Source organism: Ictalurus furcatus, chromosome 18 (assembly GCF_023375685.1).
Source record: "Ictalurus furcatus strain D&B chromosome 18, Billie_1.0, whole genome shotgun sequence".
Lineage (NCBI taxonomy): Eukaryota > Metazoa > Chordata > Actinopteri > Siluriformes > Ictaluridae > Ictalurus > Ictalurus furcatus.
Genome location: NC_071272.1, coordinates 9,394,140 through 9,416,764, shown reverse-complemented (window position 1 = coordinate 9,416,764; position 22,625 = coordinate 9,394,140). Strand labels below are relative to the sequence as shown.

Genomic DNA, 22,625 nt, shown 5'->3' with positions numbered 1-22,625 from the left:
AGAAACAGTTTCTCTCTTTGGTACAGGTGTAACAGCAGCAGTCTTTAGTACTGCTGGAACGACCCCAGTCTCCAGTGATTCATTTATAATGCTGAGGATAGTAGGGCACCACACAGCGAAGCACAATTTGAATAAATTCGTAGGAATTGGATCCAGCAAGCAAGTGGTAGATTTCATGCTGGATACCTCCCTTGTGAGAGCCTCAGAATTAAGCAGTGAGAAATGAGTGAAAGAAGCACCAGTGAACCCAGATGGACGAAGGAGTGAAGTGGCACAGTCAGGGTTAACAGGAATTTCTTTACGAACATTAACAATCTTAGAATTAAAAAACTGTAAAAAAAAAAAAAAGAATCACAGAGCTGATGAGAAACAGGCAAAGTGGTAGTAGCATTAACTTGAAGCAATCTGTTTATGGTTTGGAACAAGTGTCTGGGATTATTTTGATTATTTACAATAGCCTGAGAGAAGTAAGAGGATCTTTCAGTCTCCAGTAGTGCATGATAATCCCCCAGAAGATCCTTCCACGCTTGATAGTAGACATTCAGTCCAGTAAGGCGCCATTTTCGCTCCATTTCCCGACATACAGCCTTTCTAGAGCGCAGATTGTCATTATACCAGGGAGCAGTGCGGGTGAATGTGACCTTAGAGGAGCAAAAGTGTCAAGATTAGCAGCAAGAGTGGAATTTAGCTGCAGAACTTTCTCCTCCAGTGATGAGGGATGAAGATCGTTTAGGATGGAAACCACAGATTTGGAGAAAGCTGTGTGATCGATAGACTTCCACTTCCGGAAGGTTACTGTTCGGATGGTAGGCTCACTTGAATGATACAGTTCGAGGTTAAAAAAGACAACTGAATGATCAGACAGTCCAATGTCAATAGATGAAAACTGCGATACAAATGAGCCATTAGCAATCACCAGATCCAGCGTATGACCCTTGTCATATACGCGATCTGTTTCAGTACAGACGTCCGGCTGTTCTGCTCCAGACTTCCGGCGTGTGTTCTACAATCCGAGTGTTTTTATCTTTTTGAAGGAATTAAAACGAAAAGTGAAAATTAGAGAAACGTTTGATGAGGCCCTGAGTCTGATAAATCCTCCAACTCTAAATCTAGTACCATGAGGGTGTGTAAACCTTTGCACTGAGGATTTCTGTGAGGTGAAGCAGATCAGGAACCGTAACTGCAGTTATAAACGCGCAGAAAGTTTAATTCTGCACTCCATATACGGCTTTGACCTGAACAATGCGAGGAGGAGGGGGCGTGGCTACGGACACAACCGCCAGCTCGCGACCGTATGTGTGAGAGATACAGTGCGCGAGCGCGCTGTATGCTGTTGCCAGGTCCTCGGTTTTCTTGAAATGTATACGGTGATATAAACATCAATTAACTGCAAAATGCAGATTATTTATTTCTTTTAAGCGCAAAACCAGTGAATTATAAATAGAAATGAGGTTTTATAACTATATTATGCACTTGATGTGCAAAATGTAGTTTTATAGCATTCTTTCAACCCCTCACACAGCTTCATTCCCTACCTGCAGTTATCTTCTGTAACGAAATAAAAAAAAAAATAATTACTGAATAATAATTGTAATAATAACGTTGGTTTCTTCTCCTGTAATCTACGACCTCTCATTAAATGTGTACAGAGACTTTATAAAGAAAAATAAAGCTTAGAAGAAAATAAAAAGATAGTTGGTGTCTCTGGAGAGTGTTTGTAGCTAGAACAGATAGCTTGTGTATAGTAAATCGTGTGCCGCAGGCTAAATTTTGGTCGCTGGATAAATGGTACACGCAGACAAGTGACAGCAGAACGCTCGCTCCATGTCCACGAGCGACACTGGGGTGAACGCAGATCTGGATCAGTGATGAAGCAAACACATAAAACATGCTTAAGCAGAACCGATGAAAACTGTGTGGAGTTCAGCGACTCTAAACACGATCCAGAGCGGCTTCTGTAGCACATCTTCGGTTTCAGTTTATGCAATTACATGTGTTGTTGCTTAAATTATTTAACAAAAGCAAGCTCATCAGAGCTGAGACCAGCTACAGAGAGAGTTTGAGAGGTCAGAAAGGGAAGATTTTAATTTCTTTTCCTCTCTCTGGTCTGATTAGTGAAGTCCTGAAAGGTGTAAGCAGAATGTGTAAAGGCGATTGGACAGAGACGTGCGTGTTTATTCTCAGTCTCAAACTCAATACAGATGTGTCTCAGAGTAGAGGTGTGCATGAGAATACAACACCTGGAGGAGAGAGCGATTTTTACATTTAATACAAAAGAAAGGCCTCGTTCGTTAGCATGAGAATCTTCAGTAACTGCTTTCTCCTGTTCAGAGTCATGCTGGATTAAATGACAACTGAATTAATTTGGAAAATATCTGCAGGAGTGATCGGAGTCGACGTTATTAGCATGAAGCAGAAGAGTGAAAGAAAAAACTATTATTTACTCATTAATGGGTAATGCATTAAAAGGTACGTTTTAAAAAGAAAGAAATAAGAAGGAATTAACTGGACTTTCTCACATTTCAGCTGAACACTGCTGATCTAGAGTTTGTAATTGGGGTATTTTTCATGCAGATCTGGCAACCCTGAGTTTCTCACGTCAGAGCTGAAGTTGGAGAAGTTGGATGAGACTCAGAACCTGTAGAAACAGCAGAAACTCAGAGGAATGACCGCTGTGCGTTAGAGTAAAGCTTCATTTCTACTTTGGTCACCACTTTTTTACCTATTCTGGAATGAGAGTGGAGTGAGCTGCTTGCTTTATCTGTTATTTTCCTTCATCTTCTTCTTCTTTTTTTTTTTTTTTTTAAAGCAGAGTGTTGGTGTTCCATTGATGAAGGATAGCTTTAGTATAAATGTGTTTTCAGTCCTGCATGTTCGCTCAGTTTGGAGAGACAGGACACGATTCGGCAGCTGAGGACTAAACAACTTTCACACAGCAGTAGTACCTTGGTGCTGAGATTTGAACTCATCACCTTCTGGTCTAGAGCCCAGATCCTTAACCACTGAGTCACTGCATGCATGTCAGGAAGTTGTTTTTGTGCTTTCTGGATTAGAAGGACGCTGGATTTAACTCACAGACATCATGAACCAACACAAGATGTCATGGCAATAAAAGAAGTGGATTTTAGAGGACAGAGAAAAGCTCGAATGCCTTTCAGACCTTTAACTCGTCCCATGTTCCTCACTGTACTTTCTCATCTCTATGGACGTGTGTGATTTCCCTTACGCCCCGCTCACGCCCCCCTGCAGCCATGTTGTTTCTGTGTGTTCTGTTTGTTATATTGGATCTGGGCGGAGCTCTGTGGGACTGGATGAAGCCCAATCAGGTGGAGAGTGACTCGGATCGTTTCGGCGGCGTGTTTAAACCCAGACCTCCTCCTCATATCATCTTCATCCTGACTGACGATCAGGGCTTTAACGATGTTGGCTACCACAGCGCCGAGCTGCACACCCCCACCCTGGACAAGCTGGCGGCTGAAGGTGTGCGACTGGAGAATTATTACGTGCAGCCGCTGTGCACGCCGTCACGCAGCCAGCTCATCACGGGCAGGTAACTTTATTCACGGCTTAGCTTTCTGACAGCTCTTACAGCTGTTAGCATGCTAACAGTGATGGACTGTATTTCTGTGCAGGTATCAGATCCACACGGGTCTCCAGCACTCGATCATCCGTCCCCGCCAGCCGAGCTGTATCCCGTTGAACGTGTCCACGCTGCCACAGCGTCTTCAGGAAGCTGGTTACTCCACCCACATGGTGGGAAAATGGCACCTAGGCTTCTACCGTAAACGCTGCCTCCCAACGCGCCACGGCTTCCACACCTTCTTCGGCTCGCTGACGGGAAGCGTAGATTATTACACGTTCTACTCGTGCGATGGGAAATCTCTGTGCGGCTTTGACTTGCACGACGGCGACTCGTTAGCGTGGAGCAAAGCGGGAAAATACTCAACTCACCTGTACACTCAGAGAGTGCGCAAGATTTTAGCAACACACGATCCGTCTCAGCCGATATTCATCTTCCTGTCCCTTCAGGCGGCTCATGCTCCTTTAAAACCGCCCAAATCCTATATTTATCCGTATCGCGCCATGGGGAACGTCCCACGCAGGAAATACGCAGCGACAATCTCCATCGTGGACGAGGCAGTGCACAACATCACGTATGCGCTACGCAAATACGGCTACTATCGCAACTCTGTCATAATTTTTTCCACAGATAACGGAGCGCAGCCGTTCACCGGAGGGAGCAACTGGCCCTTAAGAGGGCGCAAGGGGACTTACTGGGAGGGCGGAGTCAGAGCGGTGGGGTTTGTGCACAGCCCGCTAATACGATACAAGCGCAGGATTAGCAAAGCACTAATCCACATCACGGATTGGTTCCCGACTCTCGTACGGTTGGCCGGAGGAAATATTTCACAGAATGAGAAATTGGACGGTTTTGACATTTGGCCCATTATCAGTGAGAATAAAGCATCTCCCAGGTTTGAAATCTTACACAACATCGATCCTCTGCATCGGCGCGGTTTAGGGTCACTGCAGGAAGGCAAGGGATTGTGGGATACGGCAGTCCAGGCGGCCATAAGAGTCGGAGATTGGAAGCTTCTGACCGGAGATCCAGGTCACGGAGACTGGATCCCTCCTCAGGTGTTAACCAGCTTCCCGACTGGATGGTGGAACCTGGAACGAGGGAACGTGGACAAGGAAAAGAAGTCGATTTGGCTCTTTAATATCACGGCAGATCCATGTGAGAGAAACGACCTAGCGGAGAACCGACCCGACGTGGTGAAGAGGCTCCTCCAGCGCCTGGCCTTCTACAACAGCACAGCCACAGCGGTCCGGTACCCGCCCGACGACCCGCGCGCCGATCCGCAGCACAATGGTGGGGCCTGGAGACCGTGGGTGAAGGACGAGGAGAACGAGGTGAATTGGGAGGGAGTTTACTACAGGCGAGGAAGGAACCGGAAGAGGAAGAAGTGCAGGCTCTGCAATGTCCAATCGTTCTTTAAGAAACTCAACAAAAAGATCCTGGCCAGTAGAATATGAAGGGATCCGGAACCTTCGCACCGAGACGTCACATCACTCTACAAACACTTCATAAAAGAGAGAGGAACCCAAAGGGCACATTTTAAAAGCAGACCTGGAACAGCATTAATATAAAATTCATATAGAATCAAATGTTCTAAAGGTTCTAGTTTCCTTTTTCTCTGAACAAATGTTTCCTACAGAGGTTCTACTTGGAACATTTTCTGAAAAGGAAATCCTCTTGTGCTGCACAGAACTTTTAAGAGTTCTTTGTAGAGTTACTAACCTTTAAACATTAGCAGGAAAACTGAAAGTGTAAGAAATCAGTGTGTAAAAAGTTTAAATGTTTTGATGAGGAACCCTGAAGAGAGACGAGGGCAAGTTCTGCAAAGTACACTTCAGTTTTTAGAAAAAAAATCTTTTAATCTTTTTAGCCTTATAGCTTAAAGTTCCAGTTCAGGCTTCATTCCAAATAAGTTTACTTCTTTAGACTTGCGCTCGAGCTACGAGGATAATGTTGCTAGTAATAAAAGCTAGCTTCCAGTTTAGCATCATGTGAACCGCTTAATCATCGCACACACACCTCAAAACACGCAAGACAGCAGTTTGTGTTTAATCAGTTTTGTAAAACAGAAACATGAACTTCATATGCTTTAAAAGTCTGCAGAAAGTGACACATGGAGGATCCCAGCTCTCAGACGTCACATCAGTTCAGATGTGGGTGAAAGTGAAAGGGTTTAGTTTCTCTCAGATACACTGTGATGTAAAGACGATAAGAAACAGAACACGAGGCAGTGATGGAGGCGTGAACTCTTCATCACAACGCCTTTATAAAGAGAGAGGAAGCACAAAGAGGAGAGAACACTTAACCAGTATTCCCTAGTGTGGTGATATCATGTGGGTGTGCCATTTTTCATTCTGTAGGTGTGGCATTTCTCATTCTGTAGCTGTGGTATTTTTCATTCTGTAGGCGTGGCATTTTTCATTCTCTAGGTGTGGTATTTTTCATTCTGTAGGTGTGACATTTATCATTCTGTGGGCGTGACATTTCTTATTCCGTGGGTGTGGCATTTCTCATTCCATGGGTGTGGCATTTTTCTTTCTGTGGGTGTGGCATTTCTCATTCTGTGGGCATGGCATTTCTCATTCTGTGGGCATGGCATTTCTCATTCTGTAGGCGTGGCATTTTTCATTCTGGAGATGTGGCATTTTTCATTCTGTGGGCGTGATATTTCTCATTCTGTGGGTGTGGCATTTCTCATTCTATGGGTGTGGCATTTTTTGTTCTGTGGGTGTGGCATTTCTCATTCCATGGGTGTGGCATTTTTCATTCTGTGAGTGTGGCATTTCTCATTCCTTGGGTGTGACATTTCTCAGTCTGTGGGCGTGGCATTTCTCATTCCATGGGTGTGGCATTTCTTATTCTGCGGGTGTGACATTTCTCATTCTGTGGGAGTTGCATTTCTCATTCCGTGGGCGTGGCATTTATTATTCTGCGGGTGTGACATTTCTCATTCTGTGGGCATGGTTTTGCTCTTTATATGGGTGTGGTCTTCCTCTCTAACACACAAATTTCTCAGCAATAGCGTTACTGAAGGCTTCTGATCAAGAATTTTGTGAAAGCAACCTTTGTTTCTGAGAAATCCGAACACACACACACACTGATGAATCATTAGAAGACAAAAAAAACAACTCAGTTCTAACAAAGATTCCTCTTTCACAGCTTCAGAGTCTGAGAGAACAGATGACGGTCCAATCTGTGGTCAGAGTTTTATTCTGATCTCGAACACAGCAGGGTTTTTATCTCAGACATCTGAGACGAGCGGTTTGAGACGAGATGAGAGGAAATCTTTTACTCTAGAAGACTGGTGATGATGAACTGTCTTATCTGAGCCTCCACATCACCGTGGAAACGTCAAAACGGATAAACCTGTGAAAGACGACAGAACTACGCAATCCCTAAAACTTTATCCATTGATAATCAGGTCAATATTAACTCTGTGTGTAGTTGAGAAAACGAAAGTTAGTTAGGTCTATAACGTATATAACGTAACTTTCTTTACGCAAAATGACTTTGTTTACTGGACATAAAGAAATATTTTTGTTTGATGTCGAGAAAAAATTTGTTAGCGATATCACGACATAGCGAGAGTGTTTACTCAACAATGTACTGGTACACCGCAGTTCCACACTTGTTTACATCATTTATGTAATTTACATAATTATTACATCATCTAGATTTATACATTTATGGATAATTTTTCTTTTCTTTAAAAAAGCACCACAAGTTTATTTTTATTACTTCACTATAATTACAGTGTGTCATTATCGTTAACTTCTAATAACGATAGGAATAATGATTGGGAGACATAATGAGCACATTAATACAGTTGTACTGTGTGTGTGTGTGACTGTGTGTGTGTGTGAGTGTGTGTGTGTGTGTGTGTGTGTGTGTGTGTGTGTGTGTGTACAATGTGAGAGATGGTGAATAAAGTTTTCAGATCAGTGTTTAGAAGTGAGATGTTCATTTCCTCAGCAGTGTGTGTGTGTATGCGTGTAGTTTCAGTGTTGAACCTGTTGATACATGTGTGTTATGAACATTAAGAATGAATTTTACGACTTGTAATGACGTGTTCTGGAGGAACTCGATATAGAAGTTTGATCCTCAGGTGGTTCTCCCGCAGTCCACCAGATCCCTCGTTCCTTTCTTTCCTCCACCGCTCTCAGCTCTTGTTGTTTTTTATTCCTAAAGTCGGAAGTTTTGTTGGCATTAGCTACATAGCTCCAGTAAACCATTTGTTCTCTAATATAATTTCTCAGCCGTTTACATCACGGCGCTGTGACTGAGCTCTGCATTCTGATTGGTCAGGAGGAATTCTCCATAACAGCAGCTCTGACACTAGATCCAGCAGGAAGGAACTAACGCGTCACTGACATTCATACAACATTAAATGTAACTATAAACGGATAACAAATGTGACTTGTCTTTTATTTAATAAAGATAATGTATTGCTGTGTGTAACGACCAGTTCGGCTTTCATTCGGTGTGATTTGGAACACAGCCGAACTGTGTGTAGAGTTAAGAAGGGGAGAGCAGGAATGCACACACGCACACACACGCAAACACACACAGGAATGTGGAGAGCAGCTGTGCTTCGTCCATGACACGTTTCCTGGAACTTGGACGAGAAAGAATTAAGAGACAGAAAACCGTGTTTGGGACAGAGACAGACTGTCTATCTCTCTCTCTGTTTGTCTATCTCTCTATCTCTCTCTTTCTGTCTGTCTGTTTCTCTGTCTGTCTGTCTTTCTCTCTCTGTCTGCTTCTCTGTCTATCTGTCTGTCTGTCTTTCTCTCTCTGTCTTTGTCTCTGTCTGTCTGCCTCTCTGTCTCTTTCTCTGCTCATAGTAAGGTAAAAGCATCATTTTATCATAAACTTTAAACTTTCAGGTTTATTTATAGTTATTATTTATTTCAGTTTCTTGGTCTATCTATCATTTGTTCATTATTAAATAAAATATTTTTTAACAGAACTCATAGTTTTGTGTTCAGTACACAGGCTCTCTACACAGGGTGTACGCAGTGTCAGTGCGGTTCCTCTGTAGTGCACTAGATGATTAAACCCTGTGTGTGAGTCACTGTGAAGTTGTGTATTTGAAGTGAGTGTCTGTTAGAAACAGCGCAGTGTCGCCTCCTGCTGGTGGAGCTGCAGAGTGAACATTATGAGGGGGCGGAGTTACAATAAGGTGTACAGTTGGAGCTGATGAATAATTATTCTGCAGATAAAGAAGACTGGAACTGGAGCAGGTAAATATTATATACCGTTGTGTGTAAAAGTTTTGGCACCTTTAATGCAATAACACCCACAGAAGGAAATCACGCTTCATCGCTTCAGATGTATTCCTGCAAATGTATTACTATTTATTTGCTGAATGTATTTAACAGATTGAAAAAAAAAATGTAACAACTAAAAAGTATATATAAAGCATGTTAAAAAGTTTTGGCACCCCTTTGGGTACTGCTTAGCAACACAGGTAAATCAGAAGCATTCCTGAGCAGAATAATGGACTCGGTTAATTTAATTCAGTCTGTATGTGGTGAAAGTTCGATTTCCTGTCTCCCGGTTCATTTCCTGTGCCACCTCGGAGTAAATCGCTGTCTCACTCTCCAGAGTTTCAGCTTCTTTCCTCTTTCTCATTCTTTCGCTACGAACGTCCACTTCTGCGTATAAGATGTCGACTTTGGGAATGAAGTCTTTCACAAACAGAGAACGAGAGAAAAGTGAAAATTAGAGAAGAGCTGATTGGAGACTTTAGTTTTTCAGTGCAGCTACAAGTCTATCTCATCCAAATCATGAATTAACATCTTTATAAACCTGGTTTAAATGACTTTATTATGCTCAGCTTAAATAACCAATCGCATAAAGCAGATAAAATGAAGTCTGACCAGGGGAATGATCACAGGGTTGTGATGTGGTCTTCAGTGTGATGGTGAGGCAGCACACTGCAGTGATGAGTGTGAGGAACACTGCCATCGCTCCACACAGCAACAGGAAAACTTTACTGTCCACTACACACACACAACAAAACCAAATATTTCTACAGGAAACGCATCAGAATGTGAAAGAGTGGATGTTCATCTCACACTTTAACTCAAAAATTTCACGAAAGGAAAAAAGTTTGTTTCACCTAATTCTAGTATAATCTGGAGTTCTCTCTCATGGAATTAAACACAACAGGGTACTGATTATTTTCCTTTAACAGCACGTCCACAAGTGTTTTATTCCTCTTACACCACAGCAACTTACCAACAATTACAACATTTATTTATTAAAGAATGACACATCATATGTTTAACCATTTATAGTTACATTTAATGTAGGCTAACAAGCAGTGACACTGGAGACTCCTTCCATAAACATTACATAAACACATTTCTACTCGCATATCAGCAATTAAATGTATTTTTAAATTAGTTTATTATTAGTGAAGCATCTGTTACAAGAAAAATGATAACGTATTAGAACGAGTGCATTAATATAAACCTGCACTGCTGTCAGAGCCGCTGTTATAGAAAACTAATCAGCACCTTCTGACCAATCACAGTCCAGAACTCAACAGCAGCACTGTGGTGTAAATATTATTATTATTATTATTATTATTATTATTATTATTATTATTATTATGATGAACGTGTCTGACCACAGATCTGTTCTCTCAGTGCAGTCTTTGTAGAAGAACAGTCTGGTGTTAATAACGACTCGCTGTTTTTATTCATGCTGTTGGAAGAATGTTGAGATTCAGCAGATGGCTGACAGAGAGAGTGAAGGTCAGGACTGGAGAGATGATGATGATGATGATGATGATGATGATCTGTGTGAGGGAATGTGGAAGAGGAAACGTTTTAATATAATAAAGAATAATAACAATAATATAATAAATAACGTATTACATTTTGAACATTATATACAGATTTAAGTAAATATTAAACTGAAGGCCAATAGAGTTAAAAAAAAAAAAAAGAGTTAAATATACACTAATTCTATAATACAGACTTATGAAGTGATATTTGTCACATGGCCGCTAGAGGGCGTAGAGAGGCTAGAGAAACCATCATGGCTGCACAGGAAGTGGTGTCAGTCTTCTGTGTGAACCCATCTGTAATTTATACGTCTATTTAAGCCAAATATTAGCACATTAGAATCCACAAGTCTTTAGTGTTTCCACTCTGCGCTGCAAAATAATCATCTGTCTGTAGACAAGATGTAAATATTTTCCCAAATAATGCAGACAGAATGAAAATGCTCACAACACACAGAAAATTTGTGTAATTATCTGTGTAAAACTTCTCTTTATAATTTGCTCTGCGGGATCCCTCAGTACTCCATCCTCCGTTTAAAGCATATAGCTTTAAAAGACACTAAAAGTCATTAGCTTGTGCAAATGTTGTTCAGCATTTCTCACAATATCCTTAGCTGAGTCTCCTCTGCAGACATTAGCTAGCTGTTAGCATGGTTGCTTATTTGCTGAAGCTGAGCTAATTAGTCTCGGCTCTATGTAATGTTCTGTCTGTCAGTTACAGAATCTGTAAATAATGTTGATGCATCAGATTTTCTTATTGATTTTTGTTTATAAGCTCTGGAGCCTGTTAGCTTTGAATAGAGTTTTTAAAAGAGTGTTTAATAACATCACACACACAATAAGAACAAAGTGTAGATTAGACTCAGACAGTGAGGGAAATCTGATATTCTCTAAAGAGTTATTTAATTCTTGTCACTGAACTTACTGTGAATCTGGAGCGTGAAGGTGACGTCACACTGCACTTTTCCGTCAGAGTGGAACGTTTCCCACTGATATTCTCCTGAGTGGTTTTTCACACAGTGGCTGATCTTCACTGATCCACTGCTGAACAACTCAACACCGTTTTTATAAACTTTACGGAGCATATGATCTTCTCTTTTACCTTGTAATATAATATTATTGTCCTTCTTTAGGCAGAAGCGGTGTGTGTTTGAGGGAATCGGGATGTGCAGGAAGACCGGTTTTCCCAAAATCCCGTAATACAGCGGTGCAGGCGGGAAATCACACAGCGAGTCACCTAAAAACCAGAGATAATGATCGGTTTACATTTAATTATGATTTCATTTTGATGCAACACAAAAATATACAGAAATAAAATATTTGTCAACAAGCACATTTGGGTGTGAAGGTCACACAAACTTTATATATATAAGGTAAGATAAGATAATACTTTATTAATCCCCAGATGGAGAAATTAGGGTGTCACAGCAGCAGCCAAAAAAAGACAAAAAGAAAAGAAAGAAGAGTTAAATGAGATAGTAAGGAGAACAATACCGGGATATATAAAGAGTATATACAGGATGTATAAATACGTATATATGTATAGACATAAGCGCAAACTCTCTATACATTATACACACACACACACACACACACACACACACACACACACACACACAGGTTTGGGGAGTAACAGAATACATGGGATGGCGTTATGTATTCAGGATATAAAACAGTGGTAATCCGTTACAGTTATGTCATAAAACAAAATTATCAGATTACAGGTACATTCAGTAAAAAACTAGAATATTATCAGGATTACAATTTTATTTATTTAAAACCAAAGAAATTAATCTTTTGATAGAACACAATACAGACAGCTGCTTGATTATAGTTCTGGTTCTCTCTCGCCAGTTGTGACTCATGTGAACAACCGACTGATGCAGGCATTAATAAATTTCAGGCAAAGTTAATTTGGTAGAAATGAACACAAATTGTTCTCTGAAATGTTTTTGTTAGGGGGCCGTACGTCCTCTTTTCCCGGGACATGTCCTCGGACCTTAAAAAAGCGTCTAAATTTGAGAAAATGTCCAGGATTCAGCTTTAGTTTCGTTATGATGTGTTTATGGTCTAATACTGCATCACATATGCGCATGTTTGCATTGCTTTAACCCCTTTCTGTAAGTCCCGCCTTCTCGCACACCGACTGGTCGGTTATAAAAGACTTGCAGCAACTATTGTCCAAATTCCTGCCTCTCAGTCGTTATCCTCCTCTCAGTGAACACGTGAAGGTGAAGCACTGTTGTGTTCGGTGTTAAACAGTTACTCGACAATAGCAGCGGATGAAGCTGACCCGAGTTGAAACAACACCCATGACCATATAAGGTCGTTTTTTATTTCATGTTATCACACTGCTTCGTATTACATGGCCATTCAAATGTGTAAATGATGGCAGAAGGTTCACTCGCGGCATCTGATATTTTATTTTATCCATGAATATTCAAAAGAATGTAGGAAATTCTATATATATATTTATGTGATGTGAATAATGTCTTTTTCAGTGTATTGAAGTCCGCTTTCTTAGTAACACTGTTTTTAACGCTATAGGTGTGTGGGGGAGGGGTCTTAATAGCGTAATGACCTCAGTAATGACCGCTGTATGATGATTACTTCTGGAACTTGAGTTTGAATGCGATTGGTTCATTCTGAAAAAAAGTCACATGAGCCATTATATATATTGTGTACAAATATATATATATATATATATATATATATATATATATATATATATATTTTTTTTTTTATATCCGCTGTATATAAACTCTATTCAGTGTAATTCTAACATGATTTAGACTGATGTAGGACCATTTAAACTTCGTCCTGCTGCACATGTATGACCATAATAATGTAATAATTGTCAGAATTGTGTCTCGGACAGGATAAAGGGGTAAAGCCACAGACTGTGAAGTGAATAAAAGAGAAATAAAGAATAATAAAGCGGCAGTAGCTCACCGCTCACTGCTCCTGCCATCAGCACAGCAAGCATCACCAGCACCATCTCACCTCTACAGAGGAACAACATTTCACACTGTTTATTATTCAGGAATAAAACCGATACACTGCCATTTGTGTGTCAAAGTATTTTATAATAATGGCATAAAAACCTTCCTATATATAAACATTCTCACTTCTGTACATTTAAACAGCAACAATTCAGAAACTCACATCATCTGCAAATGGTTTTCTTTTCTTTCTGATAATATAATTAGTGCACATTGGACACAGATTTAAATACATGATCGGACTAAAGGTTAGTGACCAAGGGCTCAAATGACTGGATATAAACAAACAAAGAAATAAACAAATGATACACACAGATTCTGGAGTTGGAGTAAAGTTATTCAACATTCATTATTATTATTTTCTATTCTTATTATTTAAAAAATAATTTTATTATTATTAATATTAATAATATGTGTGAGCAATTTTCTTCAGTCCACTACCTCACCTTATTGTTACACAGCATTATATTACATAATATTGCACACATCTGGACTTTATCCCAGTTACAGTCAAACTGTTTCTGTCCCATCTTCACTTACCTTATATATTTATATTTTAAAAAAGTTTCCTTTGTCTAACTCTATAAAAATAAACTCTGTTCTATGTAAATTCTACTGTATGTCACAGACAGTCATAAAAAGCATTTTACTCCACGCCGTGATATGTGTATGCGACTAAGAAAATTTAGACGTATAAGACTTATATATAAATATAAATCAATCTGTCCTTTATACATTTTATTTTAATTGATCTATATGTCTATGTTTACTTGTTTACGTATTTCTTTATTTTTGTTTTCTGGGTTTTTATCATTCTTTGTTTCTGGTCATATTTCCTGCTGACTTTCTTTCTTTTTTCCTCTTTTTGTTGTTTTATTTCAGTATTTATGTTGTATGAATTTGAATCTGTGCCACTCATCCCTGTTGAACACACAATAAAATAAATAAAGAATTAAAGCTCACCTTGTTGTGTCTCTGTCGCGTTTCACTCTCAACATTCTGCACTGGAGGAAGTGTGTGTATGTGTGTGTGTGTATGTGTGTGTATGTGCATGTGCATGTGTGTGTGTGTATTTGTGTGTGTGTGTGTATGTGTATGTGTGTGTATTTATATATGTGTGTGGTTTGTTCTTATTCACATTGTTAAATGAACACAGTGTGAGGTGTAAATAGAAGCTGAAGCTGTTGATGTGAAACTTATTTGTGTTGAATTGACTCTTCAGGTGGTTTTATTTCGGAGAAACTTTCTGATCATTGAGTCATGGTGGTGTTTTTTATGAACACAACAGGAAACATGGTCAGTGTGATTGTAGGTGATTTTATTTGCCTAAGCTCCATAAACCAATTTAACATTCTACATTTAATCTTCACGTTTAAACACTTTCATCATTTAACAAAAAATAAAAACCTTTACTTTGTTTACGCTGAAATGCCAGAGAGTGAAGCTGGAAAAAAATCTCAGGTTTAATTGTGATACTGGTTTTATATCAGTGAAGGATAATGACCACATGTAAGATCAGGCTTGACTGATAAAATAAGAAATAAATAAATAAATAAATAAAAATGCACCATGCAGCACCTTCTGAAATATCATTTTATGAATTCTGACATAAATAAATGTATATATTAGATAATTTATTAAAATTTAATCATAGTAATGTTTGATAATAATAATAATAATAATAATAATAATAATAACAATAATAATAATAATAATAATAATAATAATAATTTGTTTAAAATAGTTAAATACATATAAATAAGAAAATATTTAAATATATTCAGGAATTTACATAAACTTTTTAATGATTTACAGTGAATTGCTTTTCTTTCTGATGGTGTGTGTGTGTGTGTGTGTGTGTGTGTGTGTGTGTGTGTGTGCAGTCAGAGATCAGATTTAATTTAGTTAATTCACTGGAATAATGAGATCATCAGGGCCATACAGCTGAACACGATCACTTATTACAACACAAATTATACTCCACTTTTATATTCTATTGTCTCTGTACAGCACGAGCTGTGGGTCAGCGTGGCTTTAAGTGTGTATGTGTGTGTATGTGTGGGTGTGGGTGCGTGAGAATATCTCAGTGTTGATTCTGATAATAAAACCACGCTGTATGTTTTTATCATCGCTGTGTCTCTGAATACTGAGTACTGAGTACTGAATCCTGTACTGCTCTCTAAACAGCACAATAACAAGTGTTTATGAAGGAAGTTCAGCTGCAGGTCTGATGTGCAAACACGTGTCTAGCGTTATCTTATTCGGCTGTATAAACCACAGGGTCACTGTGTTGCTGAAATAAAACTGTGCCTGGCTGTGTACTGGACTTTACTAAACTGTACAACTCAACATATTTTATTACATTCATTCTGAAAGTCAGTGGATATTTTATAAGATTGTCTGGAAGGAACCTCAGTATAAAACTGAAATGCTTTCATAAGCAGTAAGTGCAGTCACGTCCGCGTACAGCCTCAGGCGAGCTAGCAGCTAACACTTCATATATTTCAGTAACACAGTGATCTTCACTGAACACCTTGATGTGATTTAGGGTTTAGTGTAGATTAACACTTGATCTGCATGTTGGTGCAGCTTCAGTAAACTGCAGTACTTATGTTATGGTTGAGGTCGAGTTTATCTGCAGCACCAACTATATGTTTAATATACCAGCGTTCTGGCACCCGCACACATAGCAACCTGTATAGCAACGCATCAAAAGTTCAGTCAGAAAGAGGCGTCTTTAACCCAACTGACCCGTCACCACTACACTGTCTACATAAACCACTGAGAAATAGCATATCACATATACTATAATAATATAATATAATATAATATAATATAATATAATATAATATAATATATAAGAAATAAAGATATAAATATAAATACAGAGTGCAGCACTTCATGTGTAAAGTTTGTGTGTTTGATGATCAGACACCAAGCTAACGGACCTTCTGCTCTTCTGTACAAACACAACCAGGACTGAACACCACAGACAGACAGATACAAGGAGTGAGAGACAGACAGACAGACAGGCAGACAGACAGATAGACAGACAGGCAGACAGGCAGACAGACAGACAAGCAGACAGACAGGAAGACAGACAGACAGACAGACAGACAGGCAGACAGACAGATAGACAGGCAGGCAGACAGGCGGACAGACAGGAAGATAGACAGACAGAGAGGAAGAGAGAGAGACAGGCAGACACACAGACACACATACACACACAGGCAGACAGACAGGCAGGCATACAGACAGGAAGACAGACGGGCAGACAGATAGGCAGGCAGACAGACTGGAAGACAGACAGACAAACAGGAAGAGAGACAGACAGGCAGACACACAGACACACACACACACACACACACACACACACACAGGCAGACAGACAGGCAGGCATACAGACAGGAAGACAGACAGGCAGACGGACAGACAGGCAGACAGACAGAGAGACAGACAGACAGCTTTGAGCATTAGTGTGGAATGTAAAATGAGCTCTTTCTGTATCTCATCAGTGAAGATTCAGGAGGAGATACTATACTGACGTGTGTGTGTGTGTGTGTGTGTGTGTGTGTGAATTTCCCCATTTGGATGTGCAGTGTCTCATTTATCCAAAGAAACGGAGAAAGGAGGAGGTGGAGGGATGCAGTTACCATGACAACGCCGCTGTGTATTCAGTGAGAAATGTGATTGGACGAGACGGACAGAGCGGGCGAGCTGGATAAAAAAATCAGAAGAAAAAGCCTCGTATATGAGGATCTCATTTTCTTCTGTTCCAGAAACAGCAGGCTTCCCATCGGCATCCTCTTCCTCAAAACACACACACACGCTCCAGAGTGTCACACACTCACTCACACACACACACACACACACACACACACACACACACGCCACCTGGATCCAGCATGGCAACCATCACCTGCACTCGCTTCACAGAGGAGTACCAGCTCTATGAAGAACTGGGCAAGTAAGTCACATCTTTACCTTATATTCACACACACACACACGCACACAGAGGTGTAGGGTTTTTTGTTCTTGCTTGAGACGGATCTGAAATATAAAAATCATTAAGTTGTCATTTGAAACTATTTTTAAATGCACAAAATATACATTATCTATACATTTATATGTAAGAAAGAAACTCTTTGTGTGTATGTGTGTGTGTGTGTGTGTGTGTGTGTGTATATGTGTGTGTGTGTGTGTGTGTGTGTGTGTGTATGGGTGTGTGTGTATGTGTGTGTGTGGGTGTATATGTGTATACAAGTGTGTGTGTGTGTGTGTGTGTGTGTGTGTGTGTTTATGTTTATGTGTGTGTGTTTGTGTGTATGTGTGTATGTGCGTGTGTGTGAAGTTGTCAGATAAATATATAAAAGTTAGCGAACACAATAAAACATTAAGGAGTGTATTATTTGAAGTGGTGTGGTTGTGCAAGCTGCAGGTTTTTGTGTAGTTGTGTGTGACATGGTTGTCTCTCCTGCTGTAGTCTATGTGTATCCACACTGTAAACTGTGTACATGTACAACACTATTTTAGATTGAATCCCCTGATATATTTATGGTCTCAGTGCTGCTCTGAAACAGGAGTGTGTGAGTGAGAAACAGGAAAACGGCATAGCATTCGTGGCTTTCGTCTTTCGCTGCAGCTACACTTTAACACGTGAATAAAAGAGAACACGTCGGACTCAATCCAGAGAGATAATGTTTACAGTTTTTTCAGTTTCCTGTGACGCTGAAACTCTAAACTATTATTAATATACGAGTATAAATAATGTCATGTAGAGTAAATGAAAAATAACTTTCTCATCTTCACTGTAATGTGATAATCTGTGAAAGTAAACACACCCTGTACAAAGCCAGGGGAAAACACTATCACTGCGGTGGAACCATCGAGACTGTTTAGTACTGTTAGTAACTTTAGTACCTTTACTATCTACGAACTGATTAAAGGTACAGATTTGGACCAGAAATCTGATGCTGCATTTACACAGTTTTGTTTTTTTTTTACTTTAGGGAAGTAAATGTACCGTACAGAGTAATTGTGTGATTAAAAATAAAAGTGCGTCAGTGGGGTCAGGAGCATAAAGGGTCAGAGACGATCCACAAAACACAGGAAATATATTTACAGACCATACGTTTATGAAAAATGTTTATTTATAAAGTTTCAGTAGCACATCAGTGAATCTGGAGAAATGATAAACAGTAAGAGAATGTAAACGTGTTAATGTAGATCACAAAGGAATGAGTTTACCTTCAGGATAACCTGCGAAATTAAGTGCACGTCTACATTTATTCTGAGGGGATTCTGGATATAGACACTATTGTGGGTCCTATCTTTAGTACCCGTAGTACCTTTAGTACCTTTAGTACTTTTAAGAAAATCTTTAGTACCTTTAGTTACCTGAGAAAGTCTGGGATAAAAAAGTCTTATATATTTAGTAGAGATGAACTTTTATATTATTTTCCTATAACAGCACATCCCCGTGTGTTTTATTTCTCTTACACCACAGCAGTTCACCAACGATTATATTTTTAAATTTATTAATGAATGACATGTCTTAATTTTTATCCATTTATAGCTGCATTTAATGTAGCTCTCTCACTTTATTCTCTCTCTCTATTCTCTCCCTCTATTCTCTCTCTTCACATCAATAAGCATTAATATAAACTTGTGATTTAAGAGTTTAAGTGAATGAGTGCTTTATAAACTTCCTGCTTTATTTCAGTCGTGTGTATGTGTGTGTGTGTGTGTGTGTGTGTGTGTGTGTGTTTGTTATTAACACAGAGAAATTACAGAACTGTCTAATAATTTATTTTAAAAACTTCGAGACTGTTCTGTTGTTCATTATAATCTGGAATGTAAAATAAATTTAGTCAGTTATTGGAGAGATCAGGAATCTGGACTCGGATCCTTTTCTTCGGGTGGAATACAGTAATTACAGTCACTCCTGTGTGACGAGAATGCATCATTAACACAGATCTGTGTTACTCTGCCCCATCACTAGGCCCCACCCCCTGGGCCCCGCCTCCCAGAATGTAAAAGTGAAATTGTAGCAGAAAGCTGGAAGTGATTCAGAAGATTAAAAAACTCTGAATTTGATGTTAAATCCAGTAAACATTACAGTGTCCATCCATCCATCTTCTACCACTTACTCCTTCTCAGGGTCACGGGGAACCTGGAGCCTATCCCAGGGAGCATCAGGCACAAGGTGGGGTACACCCTGGACAGGGTGCCAGTCCATCGCAGGGCACACTCACACACACACACCCATTCATAAACTACGGAAACTTTAGACACGCCAATCAGCCTACCATGCATGTCTTTGGACTGGGGGAGGAAACCGGAATACCCGGAGGAAACCCCCACAGCACGGGGGGAACATGCAAACTCCACACACACGGCCCCGGCGGGACTCAAACCCCGGACCGTGGAGTTGTGAAGCGGACGTGCTAACCACTAAGCCACCGTGCGCCCAATTACAGACCATAATGACGTCATGTGAAATGAGTAAACAAATATTTTCATTATTCTCTAGGGTTAGGGTTAGGGTTAATGTTAGGGTTAAATGAGATTCCGCAGAAACGGAGCTCAGATTCATGATGCAGGAAAAAAGAATCGAGTTTAATTTACTGTCTTTAATGTTTAAATAAACTGAGTTTGAAGATTAAAGATCAGGATGCATTTTTGTTTCCTGAAAATAAAACAACTCAAAGACGGATGAACAGAACGTTACATACGAGTCTGTTTTGTCAGATTTTCTCAAAAGCCTTAGTTATCAGAAACTTGGGGAACATGTTCTAACTACCTTTTGTTTGTAAATGAAGTCTGACTCCACCCCAAACTGAGTCTGACTCCACCCCAACCTGAGTATGACTCCACCCCAAATCGACTCTGACTCCACCCTAAACTGAGTCTGGTGAAAAGTAGCATGAGTTGACAGTCAAACAATCGAGTCAGCTAAAAAAAGTATTTTGTGAATAAAATATGATGAGATTACTGGACACTTGACCAGCAACTTTGCTACGTTAGTTAAGACAGGATTCAGGAAACTGTCACTAAATAATGAACATTCTTAAGAGGAAGTTAATTCAGGATTTTATGCAGTTAAAATAATTCAGGCAGGCGGAAACTGGACACCTCACATTCCTGAGGTTGGGAATATTGTGGAATAAAGTGGAATATTGTTTGTGGAGATTCAGGAAAATATCAATGCAAATGAGTCTAAGTCTAATCAAACTCTAATCAAACTCTAATCTCGGTCATTTCCTCATCCAGGAGCCTCAGCTATCTTATGCAGCACCAATTCAGATTCTTTTAAAACTTGTGTATTTACTGTGTGTGTGTGTGTGTGTGTGTGTGTGTGTGTGTGTTCACTGATTAAATTCTTAAATTTCTCATTATTTTGATTTGCATATTTTACATTATTTTATCGTTATCATATTTTTATGTATGTTATTTTGATGTTTTATAATCTGTAAGGAAATGGAAAAATTGTCAATTTTCAGCAATATTTATATAAATAAGTTGTAATTATAATAGTTTTATTATTATTATTATTATTATTATTATCATCATCATCATCATTATATAAAATATAATATTTGAGTATTTCAGTAGTATTATATAATTATTTATTGCAGCTCAGAGCCGTGCCGTCAGTTTGCTTTCTCACCCACACCGTACTGAATTAGTGAGATGTCTGTGTGTGTATGTGTGTGTGTGTCTGTGTGTGTGTGTGCGTGTGTGTGTGTGTGTGTGTGTGTTCGTTACAGGAGTTTGTGTAACACCTCCACACACACTGAGGCTTTAGACCCCGACTGGCCCTTTTCCCACTGCATGACTCCCACACACACTCCCTCACACACTCCACTCTGTTCACCGTGTGTGTGTGTGTGTGTGTATGTATGTATGTGTGTGTGTCTGTGGGCAATCAAAGCCAAGCTGCTTATATAATAGTGTTTGGAGGAGGCAGTTGAGTGCAGGCTGAGATATTTTGCACACAAGGACATGATACACATCGGCTCCAATTAACAAGACACATAAATTAGCATTATTAGCATTATTTTTGACATTAAACGCTGTGTTTAAAAAATAATAAATAAATGTTACAGCTGAGGGTCGAAACGTTGCTAAGTAGTGCACACTACAGGAGGGAAAAACTGCCTTACTGTTGATTTTTCCCTCTGAGTGACATGTGAACAGATTGCTGGCTGTATAATTGGCTCCAAAATGGGAAACGACTGACAAATTTACCTGCTGCCTGTGTCTGTCATCACACACACACACACACACACACACACACACACACACACAGACACACACACATCATTTCAGTTTATTATATGACAGAATTTGAGCTGAGCGCAAAAAAACAACAACACAAAACTAACAACAACAACAACACAAAACTCCATGTTAGAAAATTGTTGTGTTGTGAAGCTGAAATCTAAACACTATTTTGTTTTGTGATGTAATGCAATTTTTTAAAAATATATTTTAGGAAACTAATAAGACAGGAAGTGAGGAGGAAAATATTACATCATCTCAAGACAGGAAATGATACACAAATGTTATGATGTCATCACAATGCAGGAAGTGAGATGAGTCCTGAGATAATATTAAGACAGGAAATGAGAGTAAAGCGCTAAACTCTAAACAGTGATTAAATCGTTACGTAGCTTTTACACAGTGATATAATGTTCACGTTCCTACAATAAATGAAGTTTGTAAATGTCCGTATTTCTATTCAATGACTTAATGATGTACTTTTTGTTAAACGTTGGTATTTGACTAAACTGGAAATTCTGCCGCTGATCTATTCATTATTTTTTTCAGTGTTACATGATTTCCAGACAAAAACCATTATATTTATATGTAAATGTTAGATATCTTTATGTTTACATTTTTACACTATTTCCCTCGTAAGTCCACATTTTCTATTTTGATATAAAGCGAGCATTTGCGTTTAAAGGTGGTGGTCTAGACGCTAGTGTAAAACTCAAACCCGTCTACACAAGAACATTCTGGAAAAATCGGAGGTGTGAGTTACACGCAGGTGATTTGAATAACGTGGAGCTCAGAAAATCCACGTACGCAGCCGTGTAACCCGACTCAGAATACCAGGAACGTTCCCTACGTAAATACTAACATAACTTTTGGCCCTGAATTCCATCATATATGCTTATTGATGTGTGAAGGTAAACATTATATTCTTATCATTTAATGGAGAACTGGGAACTACAGAGGAGCA

General features: G+C 39.4%; 3 protein-coding genes across 3 annotated transcripts in view; 2 read left to right on the top strand and 1 right to left on the bottom strand.

Moving 5' to 3' along the window:
* The first annotated feature begins 1,846 nt into the window (after positions 1 to 1,846).
* arsib (arylsulfatase family, member Ib) lies at positions 1,847 to 5,496 on the top strand. The gene is made up of 2 exons (XM_053649282.1): positions 1,847 to 3,550; positions 3,633 to 5,496. Exons 1-2 carry the CDS (start codon positions 3,252 to 3,254, stop codon positions 5,035 to 5,037), a joined length of 1,704 nt encoding a protein of 567 aa, XP_053505257.1. The 5' UTR covers positions 1,847 to 3,251; the 3' UTR covers positions 5,038 to 5,496.
* Positions 5,497 to 8,822: 3,326 nt separating this feature from the next.
* On the bottom strand, positions 8,823 to 14,477 carry LOC128622630 (uncharacterized). The gene is made up of 6 exons (XM_053649283.1): positions 14,342 to 14,477; positions 13,329 to 13,381; positions 11,302 to 11,613; positions 10,218 to 10,388; positions 9,463 to 9,585; positions 8,823 to 9,270 (listed from the first exon to the last, which is right to left on the bottom strand). The coding sequence occupies exons 1-6, from the start codon at positions 14,374 to 14,376 to the stop codon at positions 9,095 to 9,097; spliced, it is 870 nt and encodes a 289-aa protein (XP_053505258.1). The 5' UTR covers positions 14,377 to 14,477; the 3' UTR covers positions 8,823 to 9,094.
* A 1,849-nt stretch (positions 14,478 to 16,326) lies between these two features.
* Positions 16,327 to 22,625, top strand: part of camk2a (calcium/calmodulin-dependent protein kinase II alpha) — a 60,498-nt gene continuing 54,199 nt past the window's right edge. The window contains exon 1 of the mRNA XM_053648454.1: positions 16,327 to 17,345. Within this exon, the coding sequence (XP_053504429.1) occupies positions 17,284 to 17,345 (62 nt within the window). The 5' untranslated portion in view covers positions 16,327 to 17,283. The remainder of the gene's footprint in view (positions 17,346 to 22,625) is intronic.

Excerpts from the sequence above, each read along its gene's own strand:
- arsib (XM_053649282.1), top strand. The coding sequence starts at position 3,252 with ATGTTGTTTCTGTGTGTTCTGTTTGTTATATTGGATCTGGGCGGAGCT. Across the intron at positions 3,551-3,632 it reads AGCCAGCTCATCACGGGCAG|GTATCAGATCCACACGGGTC; the intron begins GTAACTTTATTC and ends ATTTCTGTGCAG.
- LOC128622630 (XM_053649283.1), bottom strand. The coding sequence starts at position 14,376 with ATGTTGAGAGTGAAACGCGACAGAGACACAACAAG. Across the intron at positions 11,614-13,328 it reads GATGGCAGGAGCAGTGAGCG|GTGACTCGCTGTGTGATTTC; the intron begins GTGAGCTACTGC and ends TCTGGTTTTTAG. Across the intron at positions 9,271-9,462 it reads ACCCTGTGATCATTCCCCTG|ACTTCATTCCCAAAGTCGAC; the intron begins GTCAGACTTCAT and ends TGTTTGTGAAAG.